At 47.5% G+C, this 27,469-nt stretch overlaps 1 protein-coding gene across 1 annotated transcript in view; it reads right to left on the bottom strand.

The window, feature by feature from the left end:
- Positions 1-27,469, bottom strand: part of LOC140425459 (oxysterol-binding protein-related protein 10-like) — a 349,560-nt gene that overhangs the window by 23,427 nt on the left and 298,664 nt on the right. Inside the window, exons 10-11 of the mRNA XM_072509757.1 lie at positions 6,756-6,938; positions 4,312-4,465 (exon numbers count right to left, since the gene is read on the bottom strand). Coding sequence (XP_072365858.1) covers positions 4,312-4,465; positions 6,756-6,938 — 337 coding nt within the window. The remainder of the gene's footprint in view (positions 1-4,311; positions 4,466-6,755; positions 6,939-27,469) is intronic.

Below are 27,469 nucleotides of genomic sequence, written 5' to 3'. Positions count from 1 at the left end.
ACTCAAAGACCGCCTCAAGCAGCAGCTGCAGGATCTCCAGGACCAAGGGGTGCTATCCCGGGTCACGGAGCCCACGCCATGGGGCAGCTCCATGGTGTGTGTTAAGAAGCCCTCTGGCGAGCTCCGGATCTGCATTGATCCAAAAGACCTCAACAACAAAATAATGAGGGAACACTACCCCATACCCAAACAGGAAGAGATCACGAGCGAAATGGCCAGGGCTAAAATCTTTACAAAACTGGATGCCTCGAAGGGTTTTTGGCAGATCCAACTGGACCAGTCCAGCAGGAAGCTGTGCACCTTCAACACTCCTTTCGGCAGGTTCTGCTACAACAGTATGCCATTTGGCATCATCTCGGCATCCGAGGTCTTTCACAGGATCATGGAACAGATGATGGAGGGCATCGAAGGGGTGCGCGTCTACATTGACGACATCATCATCTGGTCCACCACACCACAGGAGCACATCAATCGCCTCCAGCGCGTCTTTGTGCGGATACGCGAAAACGGTCTGCGCCTCAACCGAGCCAAATGTTCTTTCGGCCAAACCGAGCTGAAGTTTCTGGGGGACCACATATCCCAGTCAGGGGTCCGTCCGGATGCAGACAAAGTGAGCGCCATTACAGCCATGCCGCAGCCGGCAGACAAGAAAGCAGTGCTACGCTTCCTAGGCATGGTCAACTTTCTGGGGAAGTTCATTCCCAACCTTGCCTCCCACACGACAGCTCTTCGCCACCTAGTAAAGAAGTCCACGGAGTTCCAGTGGTTGCGCGCACACCAGAAGGAATGGGAGGAGCTCAAAATTAAGCTCACCACAGCCCTGGTATTGGCGTTTTTCGACACATCTCGTGACACTAACATTTCGACTGATGCCAGCCAGTCCGGCATTGGGGCGGTACTCCTACAGCGGGATGACACTGCGTCATGTGCCCCGGTCGCCTATGCCTCGGGGCCATGACCCCCACAGAACAGCGCTACGCGCAGATCGAAAAGGAGTGCCTGGGTTTGCTAACCGGAATAGACAAATTCCATTGCTACGTGTATGGTCTCCCCCAGTTTACCGTTGAGGCTGACCATCGCCCCCTGGTCAGCATCATACATAAGGATCTGAATGAAATGACCCCTCGCATCCAGCGCATCCTACTCAAGCTCAGGAGGTACGATTTCCAACTGGTCTACACCCCGGGAAAGGACCTTATCATTGCGGATGCCCTATCTAGAGCAGTGAGCACACCGCCCGACTCGGAGGGGTTCGTCTGTCAGGTCGAAGCGCAGGTGGTTTTCACATCGGCAAATCTGCCAGCTGACGACTCCAGTCTGGCCCGTATTCACCGGGAGACTGCGGCTGACCCCCTTCTACAACGTGTGATGCGCCACATGACGGGAGGGTGGCTCCAAGGACAGTGCCCGCAGTTCTACAATGTCCAGGACGACTTGGCCGTCATTGATGGTGTCTTCCTAAAGCTGGACCGGATTGTGATTCCGCACAGCATGCACAAGCTGGTCCTCGACCAACTACACGAAGGCCATCTGGGGGTCGAGAAGTGCAGGCGGAGGGCCCGAGAGGCGGTATACTGGCCGGGCATCAGTGATGACATTGCCAGTATGGTGCTCAACTGCCCCACCTGCCAAAGATTTCAGCCGGCGCAACCTCCTGAGACTCTTCAGCCCCATGAGCTGGTGACATCCCCCTGGGCGAAGGTGGGTGTGGACCTTTTTCACGCGCTCGGCAGGGACTATGTAATCGTCATTGATTACTTTTCAAACTATCCAGAGGTCATACGCCTACACTATTTGACATTGTCTGCTGTCATAAGGGCCTGCACAGATACCTTTGCTCGCCACGGCATTCCGATTACTGTCATGTCGGACAATGGGCCCTGTTTTGCCAGCCAGGAATGGACATCCTTTGCTGCTTCGTATGGCTTCACACACGTGACGTTCAGCCCTCTGCATCCCCAGTCCAATGGAAAGGCGGAGAAAGGCATTCACATCGTCAAGCGGCTCCTCTGCAAGGCTGCTGCTGCGGGATCGGATTTCTGCCTAGCCCTGCTAGCCTATCGCTCGGCCCCACTGGCCACTGGCCTCTCACCAGCCCAGCTGTTGATGGGTCGCGCCCTCAGGACCACTGTGCCATCCATTCTGGTCCCCACAACCAACCATGCTCCGGTACTGCACAGGATGCATCAGCAGCGCGTTCGCCAGAAGATGGCATATGACACACGGGCAACTGATCTTCCCGCCCTGGCGCCTGGAGACGACGTCCGCATCCACCTACCAGAAGGTAGCTGGTCAGCACCTGCCGTAGTTCTCCGACGGGTGGCTCCCCGCTCGTTCCTGGTTCGCATGCCTGATGGCTCCATTCGCAGGTGCAATCGCCGGGCTCTTTGCCTGCTTCCACGCTCGCTATGGGAACTTACACCGGTACCACGCCCTCCTGTTGTTCCTGATGTCAACTTCGTGGAGCTTCCTGCCACCATGCCCATTCCGTCGTCGCCCGTGGCCAGGCCCATTCCTCAGCCGGTGGATCCTCACACACCCTTGAGGCAGTTAACCCGAATTCGTCGCCCACCTACTGGACTGGACTTATGAGCCTGTTTGAACATTGAACTCACTGATGCATAATACCACTGTGTTAATATGTTTCTATTTTTCCTTGTCGTTACAGGAGTTCATTTTGACGTTCAACATTTCCCCGTCTTTTGTTTATGGTACAACCTTGTTGCTATGTCGCACCTGACATTGCCCCTTGTATATAGGTTAGCTTCATGTACATGCAGTAGATATTGCACACACACACATTCAGCTGCACTCAGTACACATCTCTATTTATAACCACATAGGCATATGTTCTTGTAAAAAAGGGGGGATGTCATGATATTCAGATAAACATCATGGTGCAAACACACATACATACTGATGGACAGATCAACGGACCAATCAATACACACACAACACCACAGCCAATAACAGGCAAGAGCATACACACTATAAAACGGGGAACACGACACTTGTGGTCCATTCCAGCAGGAGACAGCTCAGGGCACAGAGCTCACAGCAAGCGACTTCACCATGTGCTGAGTGCTTCTCCAAGATAGTGTTAGGGCTAGGTCCACAGATTCAAGGGTAATGAACGAACCACAGTAACCAGTTTATCATTGTAAATATTGTTAGCAATAAAACTGAGTTGTACCATCCGCAACCGTGTTGGATCGTCTAAGGAGCAGAGAACACAGCACGACAAAATAATCTACGGACTCTTCTGTCTTCTGTAATTGTGATCTAAACACATTACGCTCATAAATTTAATTCTTTCTGCATCAAATCTTTGAATTACTTCATTAAAATTTTTATTATCTTCATCGTTTGCAAATTTAAACGTATTAAACACCGCAACTGCTTTGGGCCCTGCTGCTGTTAGGAGCATCACTACCTTACTTGAATCTGATTGATCGCCTAAATTTACTGCAGCAAGAAACAGATTAAATTGCTGTTTAAACACATTCCAGTTGCTGTCCACATTACCATGAAATCTGAGACTCATTGGTGGCTTCAACGTCTCCATGTTGTTAATTCTTTCAGTCTGCAAAATCTTCAAATCTCTGTAGACCTCGTGGCAGGCTTGTTTTTTTCCCCCAGTGTTTAATACCATCCAACCCTGGTACCATGTAATGTTCTTGTTGGATGGCCTGATTTATATTACAAGAACACTTGTAGCTAAAGCTATAGATAATTTATTAACATTAACTGTGGGCCAACTGTATACAAAACAACAGATGAATAACAGTATTAACATATACAAACAAACAACCTCTCTCTTCCAATTCTCCAGTCAGTCTGAGGTCACCTGATTCTAACATTCACTTATATACTAATGAGACTCCTAGTGGTCAGTCGGTGAATTACAACACAACCATGCTATCACTGCACTTCCTATCTCTGTAATCGCCTGTCATCCTATAACATTCTGAGAACTGAGTGCTCCTCCATCTCTGGCGTCATGTGCATTCCCCTCTTCCTTGTCCCACCATTGGTGGCTGTGCCTTCAGCGGTTTAGGCGCCTGAACTAAACCTGTCTACCTCACTCTACACCTTCAAGACCATCCTTAAAACCCACCCCAGAGAATGACAAGGCCAAACAGGAAAACCTAGACGAATGCAGGTTGCTGACACTCCATTATGTAGTGCCACCAAGGAGTTAACCAATTATTAGAATTCATTAAATCTATAGTCAGGTTATGCAGAATGTACTGGGTCATTATTTCACTGTTTTTTCTCAACTGACTGTTAAACTGCTGGACTTTTAATTACCTCTTTTCGAAAATATTTAGGCTTCCAAAGAGTGTTTGTTGCTGCACGTTGTCTTTCCTCAACTCTCTGCCGCTCTTCCAGGAGGTGCTTGTACTCAGTTGCTGCACCAATATTGCCATCTTGCAGAGCATTGGTAACCAGTTCCCACAGACGTCTAGAAGGGAATATATAAATATAGTGATCAGGAATTCAGGCCTTTGTAAAAAATCGCAATTATTGCACAAAGAACAGGAACAGTATCACAGGAACAGCATCACAATTTACAAATGTAGTGCCTGCAATTTAGTAGGCCATTTCACTACAATATGAAATATTTATAATTAAGTTCTATCATGGGTTCAGGGCTATTGTACACTATGATTTGAGCAAAGGTAACCCTGGCTCTTGTGGTGGAGATTTATCTATGTAAATATGAAGGCTTTGTATACCTATGATCTAATGGGGGAGAATTTAACGTCTTCCAAGGCCTTGAATGGACTTGCAACAATGCAGTATTTTACGCCACCAGCCAGTTCCATTCTGCTCCTGCTATGGTTTCCCAGGTCCACCCTGCTCCTGAGCTATTCTTTTGCAAGCAATTGGTAGCCAATGCAGCTAATCAGTGGCCAGTTCTGATCAATTATTGAAGGCCAATTGGGATTTCTCAGTTGGAAGACTGGAAAATCCTAGTTGGCCTCCAGATTCCCAGAGGCGGCAGGGTGCAGTTTAGCTACCTGTATATGACCTCCCAGCAGTAGACCGGAGTCCAGCATTCCAGGCAGGCTTAGAGGTCCTCTCTGTCTGCCTGGCTTCAGTAGAAGCAGCTGGAGGTCCCCTTGTAAGTGGTAGTCCAGCTCCTAAATCTATGTTTTAAATTTAAGGAAGTTGGAGTGAGGTCTCCTAAAGTTTGGGAATGCCCTCTTCCTCGCTTACTTGCAATGGCATCCTGCTGCTTGCTTGCTGGAGGGAGTCTGATTGGCTCTTCAGCTGAGACCCCATCCACTATCCTGAATTGGATGGTCAGCCTGCCCTCTAACCATTAATTGGCTGCCCTGGGGTAAATCAGAGTGAGTGAGTGCTTCCTCCACAGTACGAGCCTCTGACCCCCATTTGAGCCTGATGGCAGACTTCAGAAGCCCGCAGGGAAAACCCTGCCCAATATACCAACTGCATTGCCAATGATCGCCATTACAGTCTTCCACTTCAAGCATAGCAATGAAAGTAAATGGAAATCTGGGGGATACAGTGGGTTAGACATTCATCTTTCACCTCTGGATTCAAATACAACTGGACTGTCAGGGCCCTCAATGTAAAGTGTTTTGGGGCTGTATCAACTCAGCTCCCAGCAGGCATGCGCCTACCCCCAAAGATGGCACAAATTAATTTGTCCCAATATGGGGGAAAAGTGCCACACAAGTACGAAGGTACTTTTTTGCAGTTGGGGCATGATTGAGCAAGCTTTGCCCTGAGTCTAGCTGTGCGAATGGGACCGAGGAGTTAACACTGGCTGTGCGAAAGGGACCGAGGAGTTAACACTGACTGTGCGAAAGGGACTGAGGTGTTAACACTGGCTGTGCGAAAGGGACCGAGGAGTTAACACTGGCTGTGCGAAAGGGACTGAGGTGTTAACACTGGCTGTGCGAAAGGGACCGAGGAGTTAACACTGGCTGTGCGAAAGGGACTGAGGTGTTAACACTGGCTGTGCGAAAGGGACCGAGGAGTTAACGCTGGATGTGCGAAAGGGACCGAGGAGTTAACACTGGCTGTGCGAAAGGGACTGAGGTGTTAACACTGGCTGTGCGAAAGGGACTGAGGTGTTAACACTGGCTGTGCGAAAGGGACCGAGGAGTTAACGCTGACTGTGCGAAAGGGACTGAGGTGTTAACACTGGCTGTGCGAAAGGGACCGAGGAGTTAACACTGGCTGTGCGAAAGGGACTGAGGTGTTAACACTGGCTGTGCGAAAGGGACCGAGGAGTTAACACTGGCTGTGCGAAAGGGACCGAGGAGTTAACACTGGCTGTGCGAAAGGGACTGAGGTGTTAACACTGGCTGTGCGAAAGGGACCGAGGAGTTAACGCTGACTGTGCGAAAGGGACTGAGGTGTTAACACTGGCTGTGCGAAAGGGACTGAGGTGTTAACACTGGCTGTGCGAAAGGGACTGAGGTGTTAACACTGGCTGTGCGAAAGGGACCGAGGAGTTAACGCTGGATGTTTCCCAATTATGACATTCTAATCTTCGAAAATGATGGAACATGTTTTCAGTTACATGTGGATTCAATGATTTAGCCATAGTCAATGGATTTGATAAGAAATATAACTGTCCAAGCAAAGGTATTTTAAATATGAGAACTAGTTAGCAGTTCAAACATGCAACACTTGTGGGCTACCCGCTTCTGATGCCTGAAAGGCCAAACGTGACTCAGCAGCTTCACTAAATTTATAAAAGCTCAGTTTCAACACACCTAGATTCAAACAATCCTTGCTTTTTGATGGGTCGTATTTTCTTTCTTATTACTGGAAGTTTGGTCGTATCAATTACTTTTGTTTCCCCATTACTGTACGTGAATTCAAGTGTTCCATTCCATTCTCCCTGTGCCTTGCATACAATTGTATTTGTCGGATTATACTTCACTTCAGCTGTAACTCTGCAAGCAGAAAGTGCAAATCAATTTAAGAAAGGTAAAAAGCAGATCTAGAAACATTTAACAAAACAGTTAAACAGCCTCAAATTTAAATTTACCATTGCTTTGTATAAACCCCTCCCGAGCCTGTAACCTCGAACATCCCTGCAGTCCTCTGGCAACTGTGTGTTCTTCCAATTTCGGCCTCTTGTACAGTCCGATTATTTTTTTCGTCCCCTCGTTGGTAGCTATGCCTTCAGCTGTTCAGACTCTAAATTCTGGAATTACCTCCATACCTCTCTCTCATCATTTAAAATGCTCCTTAAAACCTACTGTGCCTCTTTCACCAAGCTTTCATCAGCATAATGTCCCCTCCTTTGACTAGGGGTCAATTTATGTCAACTCCCGTTCCTGTGAAGTGACTTGGTCAAGCGCATAGACAGACAGCCAAGCGGGAATTCCTGGCACCATCCCATTTCCGGATCATTTTTCCCAAGGTAAAATTGGGGTGGGGTGGGAGAGGCTGCAAGGCAATGAAGCCCTATTGTCAGAGATTGGCTGAAAATTTCCAGTTGGCCTGCAGGCCCCAGAGGCGGTAGGGAAGTGTCTTCCCATCAGCCGCTCAATGGTTCAGTGCCTCAAGCAGGCCTGCCTGGCAACAGCTGCAACCAGGCGTGCTCAAGGGCCAGAACTGGAGGAACGCTCTATCTCATGAGATTGTGGGGCTGGAGGAGATTAAAGAGATAAGAAGTGGTGAGGCCATGGAGGACTTTTAACACAAAAATGCAAATTTTAAAACTGAGTTCTTGCTTAACCAGGAGCCAAAGTAGGTCAGTGAGCATTGGAGTGATGGGTGAACATGGGTGGGATTTTCTGGTTCCGCCAGTTCGGATTGGGCGGATTTGGCGGCAAGAGTGGAAAATATTGCATGAACTGCAAAGTCGCATTTTACGTTGGTGTAAATGCGCCAATTCTGAGCACCGCACTTTAAGACAGGATGTAAAACATTAGAGAGGATGCAGAAAAGATTTATGAGAATGGCTTCAGGGATGAGGGACTTTAGTTATGTGGATAGGTTGGAAAAGATAGGACTGTTCTCCTGAGATAAGAAGTTTTATAACATTTTAAAAATAAATTTAGAGTGTCCAATTCATTTTTTCCAATTAAGGGGCAATTTAGCGTGGCCAATCCACCTCCCCTGCACATCTTTGGGTTGTGGGGACGAAACCCACGCAAACACGGGAAGAATGTGCAAACTCCACACGGACAGTGATCCAGAGCCGGGATCAAACCTGGGACGTCGGCGCCATGAGGCAGCAGTGCAAACCACTACACCACCGTGCTGTCCCCCGAGAAAAGAAGTTTAAAGGAAATTTGATGGAGGTGTTCAAAATCATGAGGGGTCTGGCTAGAGTAGATGGGGAGAACCTGTTCCCATTGACAGAAGGAGTTGTAACATCTTGCTGCAGTTGTACAAGACATTAGTAAGGCCGCACTTGGAATACTGTGTACAGTTCTGGTCACCCTATGTTAGAAAGGATATTATTAAACTAGAAAGAGTGCAGAAAAGATTTACTAGGGTGCTACCGGGACTTGATGGTTTGAGTTATAAGGAGAGGCTGGATAGACTGGGACTTTTTTCCCTGGAGCGTAGGAGGTTTAGGGGTAAACTTAGAGATCTCTAAAATAAAGAGGGGCATAGATAAGGTAGAGAGTCAACATCTTTTCCCAAAGGTAGGGGAGTCTAAAACTAGAGGGCATAGGCTCAAGGCGAGGGGGAAGAGATACAAAAGGATCCAGAGGGGCAGTTTTTTCACATAGAGGGTGGTGAGTGTCTGAAACGAGCTGCCAGAGGCAGTAGTAGAGGCGGGTACAATTTTGTCTTTTAAAAGCATTTAGACAATTACATGGGAAAGATGGGTATAGAGGGATATGGGCCAACTGCGGGCATTCGGGACTAGCCTAATGGTAAAAACTGAGCGGCAAGGACAATTGGGCCGAACGACCTATCTTCATGGTGTAAATCTCTATGACACCAATTTAAGGTGAATAGCAAATAATCAAAGGTGACATCAGGGAAAACCTTTTTCATGCAGTATGTGGCGAAGATCTGGAATGTACAGAGGACGTGGTGGAAGTAGATTCAAATTGTGTTTCTGACAGAATCGCAGAAAGGTTACCGCATAGAAGGAAGCCATGCAGCATGTCATGTCCGTGCCAAATCTCCAAAGGAGCAATTTACCATGTGCCACTTTCCGGCCTTTTCTCTGTAGCCCTGTGCATTGCTCCTTTCTCAGATTATAACCCAATTCCCTCTTCAGTGCCGTCATTCAAAGGGGAATTGGATAATTATCTGGAGAAAAAAATGTGCAGGGCAACAGGGAAAATGCAGGGGAGTAGGACAAGCTGATTTGCTCATGCAAAGAACAGCATGAACATTATGGTTGAATGACGTCCTTTTGTGCTGTAATCATTTGATAAATTTAATTTGAGGATGCAAACCACTTTGAATTAGTGTATTTTTTCGTTTCACTGCCATCCCAATGCAAGTGAACTCTTGATAATTCTCAAGAAAGGGGTCTTGTTTCGTCAATTTCCTCCCTCCCTTCTCTCCTACAACCACTGAATCCATGCTGGATACATAAGAACATAAGAACTAGGAACAGGAGTAGGCCATCTGGCCCCTCGAGCCTGCTTCACCATTCAATGAGATCATGGCTGATCTTTTGTGGACTCAGCTCCACTTTCCGGCCCGAACACCATAACCCTTAATCCCTTTATTCTTCAAAAAACTATCTATCTTTATCTTAAAAACATTTAATGAAGGAGCCTCTATTGCTTCAATGGGCAAGGAATTCCATAGATTCACAACCCTTTGGGTGAAGAAGTTTCTCCTAAACTCAGTCCTAAATCTTCTTCGCCTTATTTTGAGGCTATGCCCCCTAGTTCTGCTTTCACCCGCCAGTGGAAACAACCTGCCCGCATCTATTCTGTCTATTCCCTTCATAATCTTATATGTTTCTATAAGATCCCCCCTCATCCTTCTAAATTCCAACGAGTAAAGTCCCAGTCTACGCAACCTCTCCTCGTAATCCAACCCCTTCAGCTCTGGGATTAACCTAGTGAATCTCCTCTGCACACCCTCCAGTGCCAGTACGTCCTTTCTCAAGTAAGGAGACCAAAACTGAACACAGTACTCCAGGTGTGGCCTCACTAACACTTTATACAATTGCAGCAGAACCTCCCCAGTCTTAAACTCCATCCCTCTAGCAATGAAGGACAAAATTCCATTTGCCTTCTTAATCACCTGTTGCACCTGTAAACCAACTTTTTGCGACTCATGCACTAGCACACCCAGGTCTCTCTGCACAGCAGCATGTTTTAATATTTTATCATTTAAATAATAATCCCTTTTGCTGTTATTCCTACCAAAATGGATAACCTCACATTTGTCAACATTGTATTCCATCTGCCAGACCCTAGTCAATTCACTTAGCATATCCAAATCCCTCTGCTGACTTCCAGTATCCTCTGCACTTTTTGCTTTACCACTTATCTTAGTGTCGTCTGTAAACTTGGACACATTGCCCTTGGTCCCCAACTCCAAATCATCTATGTAAATTGTGAACAGTTGTGGGCCCAACACTGATCCCTGAGGGACACCACTAGCTACTGATTGCCAACCAGAGAAACACCCATTAAACCCCACTCTTTGCTTTCTATTAATTAACCAATCCTCTATCCATGCTACTACTTTCCCCTTAATGCCATGCATCTTTATCTTATGCAGCAACCTTTTGTGTGGCACCTTGTCAAAGGCTTTCTGGAAATCCAGATACACCACATCCATTGGCTCCCCGTTATCTACCGCACTGTTAATGTCCTCAAAAAATTCCACTAAATTAGTTAGGCATGACCTGCCCTTTATGAACCCATGCTGCGTCTGCCCAATGGGACAATTTCCATCCAGATGCCTCGCTATTTCTTCCTTGCTGATAGATTCCAGCATCTTCCCTACTACCGAAGTTAAGCTCACTGGCCTATAATTACCCGCTTTCTGCCTACCACCTTTTTTAAACAGTGGTGTCACGTTTGCTAATTTCCAATCCACCGGGACCATCCCAGAGTCTAGTGAATTTTGGTAAATTATCACTAGTGCATTTGCAATTTCCCTAGCCATCTCTTTTAGCACTCTGGGATGCATTCCATCAGGTCCAGGAGACTTGTCTACTTTTAGCCCCATTAGCTTGCCCATCACTACCTCCTTGGTGATAACAATCATCTCAAGGTCCTCACCTGTCATAGCCTCATTTCCATCAGTCACTGGCATGTTATTTGTGTCTTCCACTGTGAAGACCGACCCAAAAAACCTGTTCAGTTCCTCAGCCATTTCCTCATCTCCCATTATTAAATCTCCCTTCTCATCCTCTAAAGGACCAATATTTACCTTAGCCACTCTTTTTTGTTTTATGTATTTGTAGAAACTTTTACTATCTGTTTTTATATTCTGAGCAAGTTTACTCTCATAATCTATCTTACTCTTCTATATAGCTTTTTTAGTAGCTTTCTGTTGCCCCCTAAAGATTCACTGATCTTTGCTACTTTGTATGTTTTTTCCTTCAATTTGATACTCTCCCTTATTTCCTTAGATATCCACGGTCGATTTTCCCTCTTTTTACCGTCCTTCCTTTTTGTTGGTATAAACCTTTGCTGAGCACTGTGAAAAATACTTGGAAGGTTCTTCACTGTTCCTCAACTGTTTCACCATAAAGTCTTTGCTCCCAGTCTACCTTAGCTAGTTCTTCTCTCATCCCATTGTAATCTCCTTTGTTTAAGCACAAAACACTAGTGCTTGATTTTACCTTCTCACCCTCCATCTGTATTTTAAATTCCACCATATTGTGATCGCTCCTTCCGAGAGGATCCCTAACTATGAGATCCTGAATCAATCCTGTCTCATTACACAGGACCAGATCTAGGACCGCTTGTTCCCTTGTAGGTTCCATTACATACTGTTCTGGGAAACTATCGCGGATACATTCTATAAACTCCTCCTCAAGGCTGCCTTGACCGACCTGGTTAAACCAATCGACATGTAGATTAAAATCCCCCATGATAACTGCTGTACCATTTCTACATGCATCAGTTATTTCTTTGTTTATTGCCTGCCCCACCATAATGTTACTATTTGGTGGCCTATAGATTACTCCTATCAATGACTTTTTCGCCTTACTATTCCTGATTTCTTCCCAAATGGATTCAACCTTATCCTCCATAGCACCGATGTCATTCCTTACTGTTGTCCGGATGTCATCCTTAAATAACAGAGCTACACCACCTCCCTTACCATCCACTCTGTCGTTCCGAAAAGTTTGATACCCTCGGATATTTAACTCCCAGTCGTGACCATCCTTTAACCATGTTTCAGTAATGGCCACTAAATCATAGTCATTCACGATGATTTGCGCCATCAAACGCATTTACCTTATTCCGAATACTACGAGCATTCAGGTAAAGTACACTTATGTTGGCTATTTTACCTCTGTTCTGAATCTTAACACCTCGATCAGTAACCTCTCCTAAGTTATATTTCCTCTTAGCCTTTCTCCTAATTTTCCTTGTCGTTGAACCCATATCTTCATGTAGCAACCTGCCGTGTCGCTGACCATTAATGTTTTCACTTCCCGTTTTATTTCTTTTAGTATTCCTGGTCCTATTCACTGAGCTCCCCTCAGTCACTGTACCTTGTACTGTCACCCTTTTTGATTTTTGACTATGGCTTCTCTGCCTTACACTTTCCCCCTTACTGCCTTTTATTTCTGTCCCTGTTTTACTACCTTCCAACTTCCTGCATCGGTTCCCATCCCCCTGCCACATTAGTTTAAACTCTCCCCAACAGCTCGAAAAAACACCCCCTCTAGGGCATCGGTTCCAGTCCTGCCCAGGTGCAGACCGTCCGGTTTGTACTGGTCCCACCTCCCCCAGAACCGGTTCCAATGTCCCAGGAATTTGAATCGCTCCCTCTTGCACCATCTCTCGAGCCACGCATTCATCCTCTCTATCCTGACATTCCTACTCTGACTAGCTCGTGGCACTGGTAGCAATCCTGTGATTACTACCTTTGAGGTCCTACTTATTAGTTTAACTAGTTCTACGGGTCCTTCTGGCATCTCACAGGGGCATTACTGCTGAGCAGTGGGTTTTGATGGGCGATTTGACAATGGGGCTTCACAGCCAAGTCCAATTCTGATCTCATCTGACATTTCCAGTGGAGGTCAGTGATTTCCCGTCTCTTTTTCTGGGGAAATCGAATTCTGGCCTTCTCACTGCTGCCCTAGTTAGATGTCTCAACAGGCCTCAAACCGAGCGCCTTCCTGATCCCTCTGGCTCCCTTACTGAATAAGCTGGAAGAGAAAGGAAATACGATATGAATCTGGTCAAGTTTGGATAGAGTTACTTATATTTAAAGATTTTGATACCTTGCAACAGTATCTCTTGAAATAAACTGAGTTCTAATATTCACTGAAATTGTGATTTGAAGAGAAATGTAAAACAACCAAAGTGACAGAGAAATCAACCAAGATCAAATTACTGACATTAAATGAGTTACTTGCAATAAAATAAATAGGTAATGTTTGTGGACTTAACACCACAAATGTATCCTGTAAACTGACAAATAACAATGAAGTAATTACACAATAGTTACTTTTTTATGTGACACAGTGACTAAATACTTAGCTGAAGTTGTTTTGGACAGAGATCACACCAAAGGTATGACTGAACTAATGCTGTCTGGTGCTACTTGTGTTTGACTTTGTTGATATCCAAGGTGATAGTACGTACTGCCACTTTTGTGGCATTAATAGAATTTGCTTTTTAAAAGTCCTTTCATGTGAAGTGGGCGTCGTTAGCAAGGCATGCCTAATATTCATCCCTAATTGCCCTTGAACTGAGTGGCTTGTGAGAGCAGTTAAGCACATTGCTATGGGTCTGGAGTCACACATTGGCCTGACCAGGTAGGATGACGGATTTCCTTCCTTAAGGGGCATGAGTGAACGAGCTGGGTTTTTACAACTTCAACAATATTGAGACTACTTTTCTATTCCAGATTTATTTATTGAATTTAAATTCCACCAGCTGCCATGGTGGGATTTGATCCCAAGTTCTCAGAGTATTGGCAGGATTAGTCACATTATCTAGTCACATTACCATTACCCCACCATCTCCCCAATGAGATGAAGTGGATCAATTGGGGCTCAAAACCCAAACCTTGTGTATGCGGAGGAGACCATGCCAGTGAAGGAAATATACTTGCTTAATTGGAACATACACAAAGAAACCATTAAAAGGTAGTGCCAAGGGGGAAAGACAACAGATGAAGATGACAGAATTGGCCATATCAGTAACTGCAGAGGTGCTCAAGAGGACAAGCAAAGTTAATATAATAATAATCTTTATTGTCACAAGTAGGCTTACATACCACTGCAATGAAGTTACTGTGAAAATTCTCTAGTCGCCACATTCCGGCGCCTAGAGGGAGATTTCAGAATGTCCAATTCACCTAACAGCACGTCTTTCGGGACTATGCTGCAGGTGTAATTAGTTGTAACTTTTACATGAGCAGATTTGGCGCTGTGAACAGAACGGGAGATGGGCTGAAGGGATTTTAATATTCCAAAAGATCTGGGTAGAGTTAGCTTGCAAACAAGGAGAGGTTGGAGATTGATGACAAATGAGAGAAAATGGAGAATTCAAACAACAAACAGGTGGGGTGGGGAAGCTAAGAGAAGGGAAGGGCGTCAACTTTCGAATGTTCGAACCCAAGATAGTTATAACATTCTTTCACCTGGCATCAGGGTGAGGCTGGAAATTACAGTGAGAGTTTAAGTTAGGGAGAGAACTTTGAGATTGTTCTGGCCCTCAATGATGATCATGAAATAGTCAGAGAAATTGGTAGAATGGGTGGCACAGTGGTTAGCACTGGGTCTCACAACACCAGGGACCCGGGTTCAATTCCGGCCTTGGGTCACTGTCTGTGTGGAGTTTGTACATTCTCCCAGTGTCTGCGTGGGTTTCCTCCGGGTGCTCCAGTTTCCTCCCCCATCCAAAGATATGCAGGTTAGATGGATTGGCCACTCCACCTTCACCAGGTGACCTCGGAGGATGCCACTATCGATGCGTTACAGCTATCATCCCCACCCTCCGCCAGTGCAAAGACATACACCTCAATGGATGACATTAATGGACAGGCCTCTGGGGCACAATCTGGTGAGCACCACAGAGTTGCTGATGCACATCAGTTAGAGGCAGGAACATCCATGGGAGACAGCAGTCGGAAGTCTGCTCGATCCCAGGCCTCAGCTGGATCCCTGTCAGATGCTGAGTCTCTGAAATAGGTTATTCCGGAGTTGATGCACACGCTAGGACATGTGCATGAGATTCAGGAGGGGACGTCAGCAACACTCTGGTGACTGCGTAGCTGATTGGAGGATCTCAAAGGCTAAGAACGCAGGGCACCAAAACCAACACTGCCAGTGGACAGCCTGGAGTACGATGACAGGGCCATGAGTCGCAGTCTCCAAGGCATGGCTCAGGCAGTGACAGCCATAGCTGAGGGCCTCGAGAGAATGTCCCAGTCACTGGGGATGTGTCCCAGGCACAGGTGGACATTGCCGAGGCACTGCAGAACATGTCCCAGTCGCTGGGGATGTGTCCCAGATGCAGATGGACATTGCCGAGGCACTGCAGAACGTGTCCCAGTCGCTGGGGATGTGTCCCAGACGCAGGTGGACATTGCCGAGGCACTGCAGAACGTGTCCCAGTCGCTGGGGATGTGTCCCAGACGCAGGTGGACATTGCTGAGGCACTGCAGAACATGTCCCAGTCACTATGGAGAATAACTGAGGGTGTTGGCATCATGGTGCAGACAATGTGGAGGTTCCATGACCGGCAGGGCTGAATGACGCAAGGGCCTCTGGCCCGGAGCTCACTCCCGCTGCCACTCTGTCCCCTGGATGCCCTAAGAGGCCCAACGGCACTGTCCGGGCGGAGTATGCGCTGGAGGTCGACCCGGAGACTTCCACCAGGGTGACAATGGTGGTCTCCAGTTCCTCCAAGTCCCCCCTCCTTATCCCCGGTGTGTCTTGAAGTCAGCGGGCAGAACAGGGTTGAACAGTGACAAGGTGGCCGGGGCGCTCCGGCCCTCCAGAGGGGGCCCGCCAGGGTCATCAAAGGCTGCAGTCTGCCTCCACCTCCAATGTGCATCCTGGGGACACATCTAGACGTAGAAGCAGAGAGCACAGAAGTTCACAAAGATTAAGGATCACTGAGTGGCATGGGGGAGGGGGGGGGGGGGGGGGGGGGCACCACCACTGGTGGCTAGAGACAGTTAGGGTTTTGAATGTGCACAATTAAAACGTGTTACACCTGTGACATGTGAAGCCTCTGTCATATTATTCCGCATAGCGGGTCGGCCTGCACCTCAACACATTGTGCCCCCGGGTACAATGGTCCTCGATCAGGAGCCTCCGATGCATACCACATGCAGCTGATGGCTGTGCGCACGCTGTCAGCGGAATGACAGGAGTCAGACTTTGGTATAGACTGAGGAACACCGGAGCTTACCTCACAGCGATTTATCATCACTCTCCTGCCTTGTATAATGACCTGACAATGCCAACACAGACCCAACACCCTGGAGTGATGTAACACAGATCTTGGGAGTGTGGAACAGGGTAGTTGGAGAAGTGGGGGCGCGGATGGCCAATGGGGGAAAGGGGGTAAGGGGGGTGATCCGGGGGAGATGATGGAAGAAACCCCTATGAGGGACGGGCCTCCTCCGACGTCTGGTTGCCTGGGCCGCCATCAGCCTCTGCGGGGTTAATAATACCATCCAGATGGGCAGCACGATGGCCCAGTGGTTAGCACAGCAGTCTCTCGGTGCCGAGGTCCCAGGTTCGATCCCGGCTCTGGGTCACTGTCCGTGTGGAGTTTGCACATTCTCCCCGTGTTTGCGTGGGTTTCACCCCCACAACACAAAAGATGTGTAGGATAGGTGGATTTATCACGCTAAATTGTCCCTTCATTGGAAAAAAATAACTGGGTACTCTAAATTCATTTTAAAAAAACAATACCATCCATATTGTTATACCTTTAAGGGATTATAGAGGGGGAGAGACTGACAATCATTTAGGGCGTCCACCCCATGACCCTCAAATTCCCCAAGCCTCACCTACACTTGCCTGGCACTCCTTGAGCTCTGTGGCAGCAGCTCCAGTGCTCCTGGCTGCATGTCCAATTTCAAAAATGGCTGCTCACTTCCTCTGGTCCCCACAGCAGCCATTGCACGAGCTTCCTGTTTTTAAATAGGTGTGCTAAAGAGTGCCTGCGTGACCGCTCGCTGGGGAGCCGGTTAGATCACAGGAGGCCGTTGGATGGGGAGTCCATCTCATTAATGAGATGGAGCTTTCCCTCAATTGGTGATAATCGGTTCCTCGCCACGTCCGGGTGGATCTGGAACCCGCCAACAGGAGTGGGCAAGTTAGATCGCAAATCAGCGCCCGGCGTGGATCCTGATTTTGGCCTCTTCTGTGACCTAACCGGCACGCACAGATCTGCGCCAAGCGCAACACGACCAGTAAATCGTGCCCCTTCGATTTTATTGGTACTTTTACATAGATAATTCACCTTCCTCTCTCAATACACTGTAGCTTTCATGACATTGGCATTATTTTTAACACAAATTTTAATTTAAAATATGTAGAGTTGTGTTCCTTGGGAAGAATATTACTACTGTAGATCTTTTTTAAAAATATATATTTTTACCCTTTCTCTGTCTTTTTTTGCCTCTTTCCCTTAATCCCATCTATATTACGAAATATTTATTTTGCTCTCTCCATTTATTAAGTTCATTCTGTACTTTAGGTATGTCGTTTAATTTGTTTTAGCAAACATCCATATGCCTTCCACAATTCTCTTTCTGACTCCTTGAAGTCATTCTTATAGATTGTTTTTTCTCTTGTTACCATTTTAATTGTCCCATTCCTCCATCTTGGGGACAGCTTACTTATGTGCATTGAGTTTTCTTGGGTTGGTAGTTATCTTGCATATTCAACATTATAGTCTTAAAGTTATTCCATCATTTTGTCCACTGAGATCTATCAGAATATTTGCCAGTTAATTTCGCAGGACTACATACTGAGCTCTGCAACAAGTATGAATGAGTGGTTAATGTGTTTATTTGAAATCCCATTCCTGTTCCTTTAATTGAGGTGTTTGCTCACTTATTTTATGCACATTAATGCTTTAGGTATATGAGGAGATAGGAACTTGACTAACCCATAAAGTGTTCTATTACGACTATTACACAGCACCATTTCAAGGCATCTGCTCACAATGTTTTAAAACTGGAAAAGTTGTAAATTCAGACAGATTAGAGTCTGCAGTGGAAAGTGAAATGATAGCAATAATCTAGCTCCCTGTTTCACAAAGAAGGGAAGGCCATCGCTAACCAATATATCCTTTTTCACTAGATTTCAAAAATTAAGAGATTACTAAAATGGAACATCTTGTTGGACAGAAAATGTTTTGAGATGAGCATAAAGAACACAAAGGAATATGAAGCAGGGGTGGGTGACAGATGGTTCTATAAAATAATTTTGAAAAAATATACAGCCAATAGGTGTTTTTATTATATCCAGTGTGATGGAAAATTAGATCCGCGAGCACCTTTTTAAAAATGGTACAATTTTCACAACACAGGAACAGTTTGGATTTGAAATATCATTCAGGGACATAAAATATTTTATATGATATTAGTGTAGTATGTATATCATATTAGCATGATATTAGGCCTGTAGCTAGTAATATGGCCGAGCAGTGTAAAGTGCTGGATTAAAGTTCCAGCCTCTTTGGAGGTATGGCGTTGAATCCCGCTCCTTCTGTGTCAACTATGGCTCGGTTTCATTCTCACGGAGTCACAAGATTCCGGGTTCAAATTCGACTCCAGAGCTTGAGGACAAAAATTTATGATGGCACCCCAATGCAGTACTGAGGGAAATTTTGCACAGTTAGAGGTACCATCTTTTGGATGAGATATTAAATCGATCCCTTAACAGCCTGCTCGGGTGGATTTAAAAGATCTTTGTGATCACCGCTAGAATGGGTAAATTGGACTGCAACTTGTGGTATTTGCATATTGTCATGATATGCTGACAGGCGCTTAATGAGATACAGACAGGCAGCTAATGAGCACAGGGAACAGGACATGACCAATCAGCAGGCAGAACACTTGGGAGGTGGTTCCCCACTATAAAAGGCACGAGGCACTCGCACTTCACCTCTTTCCACTAGGGACATCTACAGAGTGAGTCCAGTGTACATATCACGTAACGCATACAGCACGTGGAGAAGAGCTAGTCTGGTTCAGTCCAGATAGAGAAATCACAGCTAGGTTAGCAGAGTGTCGAACTCACAGAGAACTGTGCTAACTGTGTGACAGGTTCAATAAATCAAGTTGAACTAAACTCAAGGTCTGGAGTCTACTTGAGTTATAGCTGCATCCAGTTGCAACCCGTGTTATCTCAACGTGCTTAACATGACATGGTACCAGTAGTCTGCTATATCTAGGTGGTTTACCTCAATCTGTTCCGTGATGACCAGCAAAGACAACCCGGCAACATGGAGAAGATCCAGCCTCCTCAACTGCTGCGGACCTCCGGCAATCTCAGTGCCAACTAGCGGACCTTCAAGCAAAGGTTTCTGCTGTACACTGAAGCCTCAGACCTCGAGGATGCATCTCATACAAGGAAGATCCCGCTCCTCCAATCAACTGCGGGGGATCAAGCCATCCAACTCTTTAACTCGTTCAACTTCGCCGACGGCCAGGACAAGACGAAGTATCAGACTATTCTGGACAAGTTTGACAGTCATTGTGAAGTGGACACCAATGAAATCTTCGAGCGCTATATTTTTAAGCAATGCCTACAAGGTAAAGACAAATCTTTCAACTCCTTTCTAACTAATCTCCGTCTACTAGTGCTATCCTGCAACTTTGGTGACATTGCTGACTCCATGATCAGGGACCAGATCGTTTTTGGCGTTCACTCGGATCCGCTGAGGGAGCAGCTTTTGAAAATCAAACATATGGCCCTGTCAGTCGTGAACGAAACGTGTACAGTGCATGAGCACGCCAAAAATCGGTATTCCCAATAGAAATCAGCTGAAACTGAGAAACTTGCCTCCCACGAGGCAGTGAGTGCACAGGCCATCGCCCGGATGCAGCGCTTCAGCCCTGATGAAAGCGACCATTTTGCGCGCTCTCCCCGGGGACCCACGGTTGCGTGATGCGAATGGGATAATGAAGCGGCCGATCAACACACTGCGCAAGTGTGAACGTCGGCCGACAGCACTGCGCATGTGCGATGACGCACGAAGAGTTACGACGTCACGACGTGTCCGAACTGTGGCACCGCCCATTTAAAGAGACACTGCCCTGCAAGAAGCAGGCGCTGTTTGAATTGCGGGAAGCCTGGACACTATGCAGCCTTGTGCAGGTCTGCACCACCAGTCAAGGGCCAGCGCTCCCAACTCCAACGCAGGCGCGCTCGGAGTGTCCAGCAAGGTTTACAGGATTCTGATCCTGGCAGCATCAAGGATCCAGAGAACGATTGCCCAGAGTCCCCCTACCATGTGGGCATCATCGCCACGCGTGAACATGCCTCGCCAACAGCATCACGAAGCCTGCCCATCCTCACTGTGGATTCTGCGGACGAATGGCGTGCGGTGATGCAAGCTAAACAGTGCCCTATCCAGTTCAAGCTGGACACAGATGCGTCTGCCAATCTTCTTTCACAGGCGGATTTCCACCGCATCAAAAAGCCACCCAAGCTCCTTCCAGCAGCCTGCCAGCTCCTGGACTATGATGGCAATACCATCACAGCACTGGGATCCTGCCATCTGCTTGTCTCCAAAAGAAGCGTTCATGCGAGGCACAGGTTTGAAATCGTCAAGCCTGACAGGGCCTCCCTGCTCAGCGCACAGCATGCAAGCAGCTAAACCTGGTGCAGCAGGTCGACACGATGACCTCCCCCAACGTGGATCTTCAAGCCGGCATTGATGACATCCTCGCTCAATATCCGGATGTATTTGACGGGATGAGCACTCTGCCATATCGCTACAAGATCCTGCTGCGGCCTGATGTCACGCTTGTGGTCCACGCTCCACGCTGGGTCCCGGCTCCACTGAAGGAGCGCCTGAAGGCGCAGTTGAAGAATCTTCAGGACCAGGGCATTATCTCCAAAGTCACAGAACCGACTGACTGGGTCAGCTCGATGGTCAGTGTAAAGAAACCGTCAGGGGAGCTGCGCATCTGTATTGATCCCAAGGATCTAAACCAGAATATTATGCGGGAACACTACCCCATCCCGAAGCAGGAGGAACTGACAAGTGAGATGGCGCACGCCTGGTTTTTTCAAAGCTGGATGCATCACACGTGTTTTGGCAAATCCAGCTGGATGAGTCCAGCAGAAGGCTCTGCACCTTCAACATACCGTTTGGCAGGTACTGCTACAATCGTACGCCGTTCGCCATTGTTTCGGCCTCGGAGATCTTCCATAGAATCATGGAGCAGATGATGGAGGGCCTCAAGCTGAACAGGGCAAAGTGCTCTTTTGGCATGACAACACTGAAGTTCTTGGGTGACTAGATACCTCAGCAGCGTGTGCGCCCGGACACAGACAAGGTCAAGGCCATCGAAGCCATGAAGACCCCTGAAGATAAGAAGGCGGTGCTGCGCTTCCTAGGGATGGTGAACTTCCTGGGTAAGTTTATCCCAAATCTGGCATCACACACCACGACCCTCAGATACCTGGTAAAAAAATCCACTGCCTTTGAGTGGCAGGCAGCTCATCAAGCAGAGTGGTTGGAGCTGAAAGCCAAGCTCACCACTGCACCTCTGTTGGCTTTTTTTGATCCTGACAGGGAAACGAAGATCTCGACAGATGCGAGCCAGGGCGGCATCTGATGTGTTAGGCAGGTTGGTTCGATGTGGACTGCACTCGATGCAGGGAAGTTAGAAACAGACGTCTAACACAGGAGAAGATCCAACACGGTTTTATTCAACTAGATGAACTGCTGTACATATTCAGCTGTAGGTTGACACTATACTGATCTGACTAGTGACCTTGTAGCAGCCTGACCAGACTTACATGGTGTTTGTGCTTGCTAGCTCGTGGACTCTGACTGTCTCAGTAGCTGGGTCCGAGAGAGCGGGAAACCTAGTGCCCTCTGGCTTTATAGTGGTAGTGTCCTGTCTGGTGATTGGCTAGTTGTGTTGTATGCTTACTGGTCATCCTATGTGTCAATCACTGCCTGTCTGCATCTCATTATATACATGAGTGGATATTATGACAACATCGGCGCGGTGTTGCTCCAGCACGTTGACATCTCCTCCTGGGCTCCGGTTGCCTACGCATCATGGACGATGACACCCACCGAGCAGCGGTACGCCCAGATCGAAAAGGAATGCCTGGGCCTGCTTACTGGAATTCTCAAGTTCCACGATTATGTGTACGGCCTGCCGACGTTCACTATCGAAACGGACCACAGGCCTCTGGTCCACATCATTCACAAGGACCTGAATGACATGACACCCCGGCTGCAGCGCATTCTCCTCCGGCTCAGACGGTATGACTTCGAGCTCGTGTACACACCGGGCAAGGAGCTCATTATTGAGGATGCCTTGTGCTGCTCCGTTACCTTGCCTGCCAGCCCCCGGCATTCGTTCAGCAGATCGAATCACAGGTGCAGCTGTGGGCCAGCAACCTCCCCGCGTCGGATGAAAAGGTGATCCGCATTCGCGACAAGACCGCCAAGGACCCGCTTCTGCAGCGCGTCATGCGCCACCTCACCGATGGCTGGCAGGAAGGGCAGTGCCCCCAATTCTTTAATGTGAAGGACGACCTCACGGTGGTTGATGGCATCCTCCTCAAGCTGGATCACATTGTCATTCCACGCAGTCTCCAGAGCTTGGTACTCAGGCAAATACACGAGGGGCACCTGGGTGTCGAGAAGTGCAGGCGCAGAGCCAGGCAAGCTGTCTACTGGCCTGGGATCAGTCAGGACATTTCAAACATGGTCCTCAACGTGTCAATGCTTCCAGCCAGCACAGGGTAAGGAGACGCTTCAGCAGCATGAGATTGTGACCTCCCCGTGGTCGAAGGTGGGCATCGACCTCTTTCACGCAATGGTCGTGACTATGTGCTCATCATCGATTACTTCTCCAACTACCCAGAGGTTGTGAAGCTCTCGGACCTCACGTCCAGGACCGTCATCAAGGCCTGTAAGGAGACATTTTCCAGGAATGGTATTCCCCTCACTGTCATGAGTGACAACGGTCCTTGCTTCAGCAGCCAGGAATGGTCGAGATTTGCCCAGTTATATCAGTTTCATCACGTCACTTCAAGCCCACATTACCCGCAGTCCAACGGGAAGGTTGAAAAAGGGGTGCACATAGTAAAGCAGCTCATCTGCAAGTCTGCGGATTCTGCTTCTGACGTTAACCTTGCGCTGCTCGCATACAGGGCAACCCCTCTGTCCACTGGCATGTCACCAGCTCAACTCCAGATGAACAGAGACCTGCGGACGACTCTTCCAGCCATACACTTGCCTGATCTGGATCACCCCACGGTGCTGCAGAAGGTGCAGAAGCTCAGGGACCACAAATGCAGGGCTATGATGCTCATGCCACCGATTTGCCTGTGCTATCCCCGCGGATACGGTCCGGATCCAGCTGCCTGACAGAGGCTGGTCAGCTCCAGCCGTTGTTATCCGACAGGCTGCTCCTCGATTGCTCGATTGTACGTTGTGCGTATGGCTGATGGCTCTGTTGTGCGGCGCAACAGACGGGCCCTGCGCACAGTTGCCCGCCCGCAACCACATTCTTTGTTGTTTCCATCTGTCATTATGCCACCTCCTGACACCTCGAACCACAAGGCCATCAGTCTGGCTGCAACCCTCCCATCAAGGCGCCGTTGTCTCCGCCACCACCTCTCCGGCGGTCGACCCAGATCAGACGCAACCCCAGAGACTGGACTTATGAACAATTGTTTTGTTTGCTATGTTCTGTTTTTGCACATTAGACACCTGTTCTCATATGTACATTTAAAAAAAAAACTGTCATCTCATGTAAATATGTTAGTTTTTCGGCCTACACATGTAAATGCCTTCACAGAGGCTGCAGAAAAACTTTTCAAAGGGAGAGATGTCATGATATGCTGACAGGCACTTAATGAGATACAGACAGGCAGCTAATGAGCACAGGGAAGAGGACATAACCAATCAGCAGGCAGAACACTTGGGAGATGATTTCCCACTATTAAAGGCACGAGGCGCTCACACTCCGCCTCTTTCCACTAGGGACATCTACAGAGTGAGTCCAGTGTACATATCACGTAACGCATACAGCACGTGGAGAAGAGCTAGTCTGGTTCAGTCTAGATAGAGAAATCACAGCTTGGTTAGCAGAGTGTCAAACTCACAGAGAACTGTGCTAGCTGTGTGACAGGTTCAATAAATCAAGTTGAACTAAACTCAAGGCCTGGAGTCGACTTGAGTTATAGCTGCATCCAGTTGCAGCTCGTGTTATCTCAACGTGCTTAACACGACACATATGAGCAGTTAAACACAGAAATCTGGAAGTTGTTGGGAGAGATACCCCATTCATCCAAATGCTGCCTGGTGTAGCCCTTGCTGATAATCTCTGCACTGGACGGCACAGTAGCACAGTGGGGGCAGCACGGTAGCACAGTGGTTAGCACTGGTGCTTCACAGCACCAGGGTCCAGTTCGATTCCCAGCTTGGGTCACTGTCTGTGCGGAGTCTGCACGTTCTCCCTGTGTCTACGTGGGTTTCTATGGATGCTCCGGTTTCCTCCCACAGGTCCCAAAAGACGTACTGTTAGGTGAATTGGACATTCTGAATTCTCCCTCCGTATATCCGAACAGGCGCCGGAATGTGGCGACTAGGGGCTTTTCACAGTAACTTCATTGCAGTGTTAATGTAAGATTATTATTATTATAAATGAATGTAGGGCTACTTTCCCACTAAAAATGGCCAAAAAGGTTATCTGGTGCATTCACGAATTAGCGCACAGTGTGTTAAGTGATAATTACCGATGGGCAACTTTCCCAGGGCCCCAAAAATTATATTTTAAAAGTGTGGAGTCTGGTTCCTTCAGAAGATTATTTCTGCTGGAGATTTTAAAAATACATAATTTTGCATTTGCCCTGTCTCTTTCCCTTAATCCCATCTGTATTTCCAAATATTTATTGTGCCATCTGTATGTCATTTAAATCTAATTTAATATGAGCCACATCATGCTTTATACCTCCTGGTGTAGACTCGGTGCTGGATTTTCTTAGTTTTGTCAGCATCCCAATATCGGGCCCTTCCCACTGGAGGTCGGAGTGCGTTAAATGTCAACATTTTGTGGGTGGTGATCAAAGGTCTGCCTTTACGATATTCATCCAATTACAGACAGCAGGTGTGAGCAGGAGGCAGGGAGGTGGGAGATAGCTCCATTAAATAGGCCCCTTTCCAGATTCAAAGTGCAAGCTGCCAGAGAGAATCAGCACTGAGGGAACAGACTTTCAGACTAGTAACATGGTAATCTATTGTGATAGGCCCAAGGATTACCAATACCTCCTTGTGGGCAATAGCCAGGAGGAAAGAGTTTTGTTTCCAGACTGTGGCAGGAGGAGGGCTGCCAGGAAAACAAAAGGAGGTAAAGCTGGAGGTCACCATAAAGGTTAGCTGGACTTGGGACCAAGTGATTCAATGAACCTTTGAGGTCTGGCGAGGTGCATATGAAGCACAGCCAAGCTGTCAGCAGTATCTTGCAAGAACAGCACACCCCTGCACTGGAGAGTTTCAAGGAAAGCAATGGTTAGGTACATTGAGGAGGTTATTTCCCATTGCAAAACCTCAAAGGAAAGAAGAAAAGGAATGTAAGCCCAGGCCAAATGCAATGACAGGAGCATCACTTCTGGCAGGAGATCATGATGGGCAAGTGGGAAGATTAAGTGTAGCTGACCTCTCCATCCTCACATGGCAGGAGCAATGAGCACACAACACCCATTAGAATCATTGCTCATGGGGAATTGGGGGGAGGGGGGGGGGGGGCTAACCTGGAAATATTGACACTCATGGAGGCTCATTGAAATTGGATAGGCTGCCACAGTGCAGGCATTCAATGACAGTCAGATTGTTGTGCAACAGTGAAAGAGGAGAGTGAAAGTTTAATGAATGCCCCATGGATGCACTTCAAGACAGCTTCCAACACTATGAGGTCATTTCCAGTAGATGCCACATGATGTATTGAAAGATGTCTACAGAAGCGCCTGCTAAGAGGAAGGAGTGCGAGACGCTAATGTTTTCTCTCTTACACAAGGCCAATGCCGAAGGATCAGCATCAACTAATGTGGAGACCAAGGTGCCTCAGAGGACAATTTGCAATCCGAGAAACCACCTTCTACCAGCAGAAATACACATCAGTGGGTCCTCCAGTGACTTTGGGATGGGTGGCTTGAGGTGAGAATCACAGTAAATGTGAGCAGGAGAGGGGTTGGATGCAGGGACCACTCTGGGCAGTCGCATCAGTGGGTGGAGAGTAGCTCCAGTGATGTTTACTGGTCTGGAAATGTTGGGCCTTAGGGGCCATATACAAAGCGGATGCTAATAGAGTATCAAAATGGAGAAGTCCATTCATGACACAAATGCTAAACCCCATGAGTAACGGATTTGTCATTGTATAATGGAGTGGGGCTGTTATGAAGAAACTGGTAGTCTGATTTAATTTTTTCTGAATGCTGTCTTCAATTGGAGGACCTGCTCTGCTCAAGAGACGCGTTTCCAGATCATGATGTGGAGATGCTGCCGCTGGACTGGGGTGGGCGCAGTAAGAAGTCTCACAACACCCAGTTAATGTCCAACAGGTTTATCTGAAATCAGAAGCTTTCAGAGCACTTCTCCTTCATCACCTGATGAAGGAGCAGCGCTCTGAAATCTTGTGATTTAAAATAAACATGTTGGATTTTAACCTGGTGATGTGAGACTTCTTACTGTTTCCGGATCATAGCATTCCAGGCTTCACAGCCACCGTGGTCAGTGTGTCGCTACACAAATCCAATCTCTGGGCTGTCTTGAAATGCCGCCAGTTGATCCTCATCAAGGTTCCCATCCTCCAATGAGGGCCATGTTCTTCCCAGAGACCTCCTCCAGTTCCACTCTTCTCAAAGCACAGCAGACCACAACAAGGGGAAACCCTTGAGAAGGTGCATTGCAGGGCACCCCATCAGAAATGCCTTTTAGGAGGCTGATGGCCTCCTCAATAGTGGCCCTTTGTGCTGAGGTGGCAGTGGTTACATTGCTCTTGTGCTTCAGTTGTAGCATTTCACATTGGGGTCAACAGCCATCTTTTCATCGGATATCCCTTGACCTACAAGCGATATCCATGGAGGCTGTGTGTCAAAATGAACAGCTGAAGCACTTGTGACTGC

Source organism: Scyliorhinus torazame, chromosome 6 (assembly GCF_047496885.1).
Source record: "Scyliorhinus torazame isolate Kashiwa2021f chromosome 6, sScyTor2.1, whole genome shotgun sequence".
Lineage (NCBI taxonomy): Eukaryota > Metazoa > Chordata > Chondrichthyes > Carcharhiniformes > Scyliorhinidae > Scyliorhinus > Scyliorhinus torazame.
The sequence above is the reverse complement of the archived record's forward strand: the minus strand, read 5'-3'. Positions and strand labels throughout refer to the sequence as shown.